At 33.3% G+C, this 7961-nt stretch overlaps 1 protein-coding gene across 2 annotated transcripts in view; it reads left to right on the top strand.

The window, feature by feature from the left end:
* The window catches only part of SEPSECS (Sep (O-phosphoserine) tRNA:Sec (selenocysteine) tRNA synthase), an 88169-nt gene that overhangs the window by 362 nt on the left and 79846 nt on the right, over positions 1 to 7961 (top strand). For both annotated transcript variants that reach the window (XM_077136521.1, XM_077136522.1), the window contains exons 2-5: positions 620 to 774; positions 3112 to 3230; positions 3550 to 3708; positions 5792 to 5945. In XM_077136521.1, coding sequence (XP_076992636.1) covers positions 620 to 774; positions 3112 to 3230; positions 3550 to 3708; positions 5792 to 5945 — 587 coding nt within the window. The remainder of the gene's footprint in view (positions 1 to 619; positions 775 to 3111; positions 3231 to 3549; positions 3709 to 5791; positions 5946 to 7961) is intronic.

Genomic DNA, 7961 nt, shown 5'->3' with positions numbered 1-7961 from the left:
TCACCACTGAATGTTATTGGCGTGCGTGCGGAGGGGAGGTCTTGAGCCTAGATTTTTCTAACTTTAGCATGCGGAAGTAAGGGAAAGTCTCAATTGTTTTATCTTGTTTTGTTTGCCTGAAGAGCAAAGTTCGCACCAGTCCTTCATCACTCCCGAGGCCTCAGGAACACGTTTTATTTGTAAACCACGATAAATTAACTTGAACTAAGTGCAGCCGTAGTTTCACAGGTCTCGCCCCTGCCTATATTCCTGGAGTTTAATTTCACTAGTTTGACAATCCCTAGTTGCAACACCCTACTTGAAGAGTCTTCCTTGAAGATGCGGCTTATAGGTTTTCAGTTGCTTTAATTTACTGAGTACTTTAAAATCTGAATAAACCTCATCTCATGCATTTATCATCGCCCCCTGCATGTAATTACAGTAGATAACGAATTATCAAATGGAACACACGTTTTGCCTATGTGTATTCTCTTCACGGTGCTCGATTTGTGTATGAATTTTTGATAAGGAGCGTGGGAAAATACACATTAAAAATTTTAAAAAATTCATTGAGAAAGATTCTATGGGACAATCATTTTTCTTAAATATGAACTTTTTTTTGTTGTTTTTTTTTTTGAAGGGCAAGTGTCCGGAGGATGGTTGGGATGAAAGTACACTTGAACTCTTTTTACATGAACTTGCAATCATGGATAGCAACAATTTCCTGGGCAATTGTGGTGTAGGAGAACGGGAAGGGAGAGTGGCATCTGCTTTAGTTGCTCGCCGTCATTACAGGTTAGTTTTTTAAGTAGCATGTGAAAACATTTTTTCCTTTTTTTTTTTTTTGTTAAAACACTGAACAGTGCCGATCATATTAAATTAGAAAATGTCTGTTTGTAATCAAGTTCTTCCCAGTTCACCTGGGCATGTAAACCAACTACAGCAGGGAGATGGAAACAATTTATCCAAGCAGGGGTTTTTCAAAGACAATAAGGGTTAAGATTCTAGTAGGTAGTGGTTACCCTATAAGATTATAGTACCAGGTGGTTTGGTTTTTACATTTTGTTGAAATGTTTAACGTAATACCCCTGTTTGGTGATAAGAGTTTAAAGTGTTTTATGGACTCAGTTGTATTAATGTTGTATATAGTTTTCCATATTTCTTTTCTAGCATTGTGGGATTTTTTGGGAAAATTATTTATAGGGAGAACTTTAAAACATTGTTCATCTGCATCTAAACTGAATCCCACCTAAAATATACTTTGCTTTGTTGCAGATGTAGAAAAAGTATATTAAATTTAATTTTAGATTATCAAATCATTCTTTTATATTATTTCAGAAAGCTTCTCATCAATTCTGATAACATCCGTTTGATAACCATTTAATTGATAGGGGTTCCTATACATGGTTCTCATAACCATTTTATTGTTAGTGGTTCCAAATATGATAATTTTTTTCTCTGTCTTCCAACTTTTTTGTAAAATATGGGTAAACTCTTTTAGGAACTCCACGTCTTCTGTGATTTTAACTCATTGAATTCTTCTAGGGATAGTAGAATTTTATTTTAACCAAAACCTTTGCAATTTGGAAATGTTGCAGGGTTAGAATTAGGGCAGCGGCTGACTAAGCAAAGGACAAAGTCCAAAAAGCGGTTAGGTCTCAAAGAGAAAGATTATTTCTGAGAAATACAGCAACAGACAGCACCTTGGGGCCAGACTACCCCCCACCTGAGTAAGTCATCTGAGGAGAAGGGTAGAACCAACCTAACTACATAAATGGATTATCTACCACCAGGCACTATCCTGGAAAGAAAGGAGGGAAAGAGAAAGCCTGGAACAAGGAAGTGAAAAGGGGAATAAGTAAAGCTAATCTATAAAAGCAAATATTTCTTGGTACCTGCCCATGCAAAAAAAAACCAAATGGCCCCCCATTACCTATTGTCTCTTGTCACTATCATTTTGCGAGAGTGCCCACATATTCTCTTAGATGTGTATCTAATAAATTTCCAACGTACTTGCTCTAAAAGAAAAACAAGCCATTGCAATCAAAACTAATGATAGTATATAACTTGGATGAAAAATTCATGGTCAACAATGGGTTAACATAGTCAATAATATATGGAAAAGTGCTTTGTACATGTCAGATTTCAGTGGTAATGAAGTTCAGTGTTCTGCAATAATCCTAGGATACAGAATTTCTGATGATACATTAAAAGCTATTCAAATTACAAAAAAGAATTTTGAGTTTGAAGAGTATTCAGAGTTATCTTCAAATAGTGCATAGTATCATCAGATTTAAAATGATTGAATTTGAACAAAAAATTTCAAGGAGCATATAGTTCTTTTAAAATTGAGACAATCTTTAAACATCAACTCATTTCCATCGGAACTCTGCTATATTTTAACCCACTGCTCTGATTAGGGAAAAAGGAAAAAAAAATGGGAATTTAATGTTGAGTTGTTCCAGTTTTCTATTGATGCCTTCCAAACCACCCTAAAACTTATGGGCTTAAACCAACCATTCATGATTCTATAGGTTAACTGTGTTCAGCAGATTGATTCTTGCTTTGTTTTTCTGCAGTTGTAGTCAGATGTTGGCTGAGAGTTTAGTCATCTGCAGAGTCCAAAAGGATTTATTCACATGACTTGGATATCAGATGATATCTCCATGTGGCTTGAGCTTCCAGCATAGTAGCCAGATTCAAAGAGGGAGCACCCCAAGAGCAAGCCCTTTAAGAAGCTAGGTGGAAACTTTAAGGATTCTCACAGCCTAGCTTCAAAAGTTCTGTATCATCACTTCTGTTAGATTTCACCTGACCAAATCATTAAGGGCAGCCCAAATTCAGGTGGTGGGGGATTAAATTCCTCCTCCTAGTGTAGGAGGAGCAGATGGTGTAGGGTAGAAAGAAATTGATGGTGGCCATCTTTGGAAACTAATAGCTACCACCACATAATAGATGAGGTAATTTTGATTTAAGTAGGATATTTTCACATTGCTAATAGTTTATGGTGTATGTCTCTAACAGCCAAGTATTGCTTCTGGTGTTTTGGATTATGGTATTTGTATACTTATACATTGGATTATTTAGAATAGTGAATATATTTTTCCAGTTCTTGGCCCATTTTTTGCTTAGGTTCATTCATGGAATTGGAAGATCGGGTGATATTTCTGCTGTGCAACCAAAAGCTGCAGGTTCTAGCCTTTTGAACAAAATTACCAATTCTTTGGTCCTGGACATCATAAAGTTGGCTGGTATGTACCATATTAATCAATATTTTTGGCTGACCAGCCATATTCATCTTTGGCTAATTTCTTTTTTTAATGCCTCTTTCCAAAAAGAATATGAGCAGTTTTTGAAAGGCATATATATAAAAGATTTTTAGAATAAGATAGAAAATCCCAGCTTTAAGCTTATAGGATCAGTTTGGCAGTGATTCCTGAGAACCAGTGCAGAAAAAGAAGCATTAGGGCTACAACTCTTATATTTGAGATAAGAAGCGTATCATTCCTTCAAGAGGGATGCTACTTTTTCAACAGAATGACTGATTTCTGTTTTACTTCTTATTTATAGGTGTCCATACGGTGGCCAACTGCTTTGTAGTTCCTATGGCAACTGGTATGAGTCTAACCTTGTGTTTCTTGACATTACGACATAAGAGACCAAAGGCGAAGTATATTATATGGCCACGAATAGACCAGAAGTCTTGCTTTAAATCCATGATTACTGCAGGTAAAAGAATAGAAATGGCATGTGTAGTGTTTTAAATTTCATAGTTAGAAAAGTTGAACTTTTTATATAGAAATAGATCATTTAAAAAGAAACTAAACTTGTTCCCAGCTCTTTAAAATGGGGGATATTATTACAAGATTGGCTTGAGGTTTAAATGGATAATATGTGAAAATACCCTACAGCTATCGGTGGAAGATGAAAAGATGCTTCAAGGTTTGTTGAATATACATAAGTGGAGCATGTGTAAATTCTTGCTATGAATCAAAGTGCAAGGATACAGGCACTTAAAATGTACATGAGATAAAATTTTTAGATTGTTATTTCAGTACATTGTCCTGTGAAAGTCAACCTTAGGTTATACATTTAAGAATTTAAGGTTAGTTTTGAATGGCTTCAGTCTGTTGTATGAAATAAATTGTATTGGACTATAATTCAACTCCATAAAAAATCCTAAAGATATAAAGGAATTTATATTAAGGGCATATAGCAGAAATTGATAGACTCTTTTTCTTTTTTCACATGGGCAGGCACTGGGAAGTGAACCCGGGTCTCCGGCATGGCAGGCGAGAACTCTGCCAGTGAGCCACCGTGGCCCACCTAGAAATTGATAGACCTTTAAAATATATAATGTTCATTTTAAGTCACATGAAGTTGTCAAGTGTGTTACTTCATATCCTGTTAACCAAGAACTGATAATCAAACTCATGGAAAAGATAGAGATACTGATATTTGAACTGCAACTTAGATTATTTTTTTTAGGATAAACTGTATCTTTAGGAAGCAAGCAAAAAAACTTGTGTTTTAATCATTTGCAGCAAAACGGGATTGAGTCTAGACAATTTGAGAAATAATAGAAAATTAGCTGTTCTTAGGAATTTTTTTTATTGTAGTAACATATGCACAGCATAGCATTTCCCATTTTAACCACCTTGTCCTTCCCATATTTAATTTAAATGAAGTTTTGTTTGTTTTAATAGTTGTTTAAACATCTCTGAACCAGCATATTTGAGAAGGTAGCCAACAATTGATTTTATAGTGGTCAAGGTTTTACATTTCTGTAAATAGAATATACACAATTTGATTTGGATTCTTAAAACACCAAAGAAAACTAGTTGAACTTCACTTTGCTTTAACTTGTGTGACCTTTGGGAAACCATTAATCTGCCTGAATTTTTGTTTCCTTATCTTTGAAATAAGTGACTTGAATTAAATGGTTTACAGCTCATAAATCCATGAATCTAACCTGTTTCTTTGGTGTTTGGATTGTATGGACAGTGACAACATAAAAACTAAGTGCAATATTTCTCAAGTTTATTTCCTATCCAGTTTCTAAGACTTAAACCTTAAGATTTAACTTTAACCACTAAGTATTCTTAATTATTTGGTATACATATTGTTTTCTACAACCTTTAAGCTTATTGGATACCTAAATATTTACTGTAAAATAATACATAATTGTTATTTGGGGAGACCTTTGATTATATGCTAGTTAATGAACTCTTTAAACTGAAAATTTGAAAACAGTTTTTATATTTAAATCATCGAAGGCTCTTGCAAACTATGAGATGAGTCAATGATTCTCAGGCTACTTAAAGTCATTACATTTTTCTTCAGAGCTAAAACATTACGTTGGTGTTTGTGATTTGTTTCAGCATTTGAATTATACTTTTATTTATGTCTGTTTACAAAATAAAATGAACTTTAAAATAAAATGAGTGTAGCAAGAAAATGAGCAGATTTACTTTTTTATGAACTGAAATTGAATTGGGCTAAGCGATCCTTTTAGCCATTAACTATTACATGTATAGATATTTATTGAACTTTTTTTATAGATATTTATTGAACGATTGTTTTCTTTACATTCTAGAATTCTACTTTCCTGTAACATCAAGTGTTGAATTGATTTGTTTGACCTGCCTTTGACCAATACCAGTATTGACTGAGATCTTTATTTCAGGGGGAGGACTCATTGACTAAAATACATAGAGTTCTTGTGTAGAAAATAGCACTTGCTTCCTAGAGTCTGGGACATTCCGGTGTTCTGTTACCCACTGATGTTTTGATTTCTTATTGGCTTGGTTAGGTTTTGAGCCTGTGGTGATAGAGAACATTTTAGAAGGCGATGAGCTGCGCACAGACCTGAAAGCAGTGGAGGCTAAAGTCCAGGAACTGGGGCCTGATTACATTCTGTGTGTTCATTCTACTACATCCTGTTTTGCTCCAAGGGTGCCTGATAGGTAATTGATTTGTCACTATTGTCCTTTAGGAGTTCATCAGGCTTTTAAATAAAAAGCAGATCCTAATTTTCAAATATACTTAAATGTCATTTGATAGTAAATAAGTGAATTGAGTGTCCTAAGAGAATAAATTGACATTGTGGAGAACAGCATGAGCTTGAGAAAATAAATATTTGACGTAGAAGAAGGAAAAACAACTACTACCTTGCAGAGATCTGTTATTACTCATGGAAATGCAGAACATCTCTATTTTCTTTATCTTTAGCTTGTCTCTTAGCTCTTTTTTTTCCTCATTGTTTGATAGAGATTCCTTTCCTAAGCTAAATGTTGGATGTACTTTTCTTTGCTATTATCTCCACTTCTTTGATTTTACAATTACTTTTCATATGTGGGAGCTATCAGTAGTAACAGATTTCAAATAGAAAATTTTAGCATTATTCATATTACCTTGAATTTTTTGTTATTCCAAATTAATTGAGAAATTAACTGAGACGTACACAGTGAATTGTCTTGGCATTGTCCGCTTAGATGTACACAGTGGATTGTCTTGGCATTTTGAGAAAAATGGAAATATTTAATAATAAAAGCAAAAAGGAAAAAAACAACAGTTACTTTTCTAAATGATTGCTGCCACAAATTTTTATTCTGAAAAGTAATAGGCTTAGATCTAGTAATACAGATTTCTAGTTTTAACTTTTTTCTTTTTTTTTTCACTTTTAAGATTTTGAACAGAAGCGCTTATAATTTGTAAGAAATACATTGACTTTGGACTTTTCTTGTTGCATAAAGTTATACTTCAGTTTTAATTCATGAACTCACATAATTTGGCACTAATGAATTCATGTTAGCTTTTATTATTTTGTGATTTTAAGAAACAATTTTAAGCCATGCTTGGAAATTTACCTTGCCACATTCAGGAACCTAGAAATTCCGATTTAAGATAATATTGAATATGCATTTATAATTTAATCATTGCTTATCAATCAGATTTTTTTTAATATGTATTGAAATATTCAATTAAAAGTTCTATTCTTCTTTGATTTTGATATCTAGAAAAATTTTAATGTTTTAGAAATAAATCACATTTTGAAAAACAGCCTATGGGGTACATAACCAGTTCAGGGGTAGAATTCTTGCCTGCCATGAGGAAAGACCTGAATTCAATTAACTCCCCCCCGAAAAAAAACAGAAAAAACCAGCCTATGGATATCTGTATTTGTTAGACTATTTATTCTTGAGGATAGTTTTGTTTTTATTTATTTTGACTGACTTTTTTTAAATACAGTTTGCTTGGCACATGCTAAGTATTTACATTGCTATTTCCTTTGAAAAAGCTGTTTTCTCAGCAAAATTCTCATCTGTCACTTTTTTTTTTTTTTTTTTTTTTTTTTTTTTTTTTTTTAAAGACAGAGAGAAGGAAGGAAGGATAGAAGGAAGGAAGGAAGGAAGAAAGGGAAACATTTTTAAACATTTTCTTGTTTTATTGTATTCTGTTTCTCCGTTTTTGTTACATGGGCTGGGGCCGGGAATCGAACCGAGGTCCTCCGGCATAGCAGGCAAGCACTTTGCCCGCTGAGCCACCGCGGCCCGCCCCTCATCTGTCACTTTTTAATTGGTATTATGTAATGAATGTTTTTGATAAGGGTAAACTTTAGAAAAGTGATGCATAATTATTAGAAATATGTTTGAATTTCTGATTTTCATTAAATTAAAAGAAATATAATTGACTTTTTATATCAAGTTCATTTATAGTTTAAATTGAGTGGATAAAGAGCATATTTTGTTTTTATTAGTTAATTAACTAGAAAGAGAATTTTGTAGGGGAAAATCAGTCAAAGGAAAAGTTATAAAAGGAGAGTATCATTTCTTCTGACAAATACTTTAAATTGGCTTGTAAGTTAGAATACAGGTTCTTTCACATAGAAGATATTTTTTCTCTTCTTCCTTTTCATTTAATACCTTTTTACATATCCTAATTATTAGCAAATTTGAACAATTACAAGTGATTTTTTAAAT

Source organism: Tamandua tetradactyla, chromosome 19 (assembly GCF_023851605.1).
Source record: "Tamandua tetradactyla isolate mTamTet1 chromosome 19, mTamTet1.pri, whole genome shotgun sequence".
NCBI lineage: Eukaryota > Metazoa > Chordata > Mammalia > Pilosa > Myrmecophagidae > Tamandua > Tamandua tetradactyla.
This window is presented reverse-complemented; position numbering and strand designations above follow the sequence as displayed.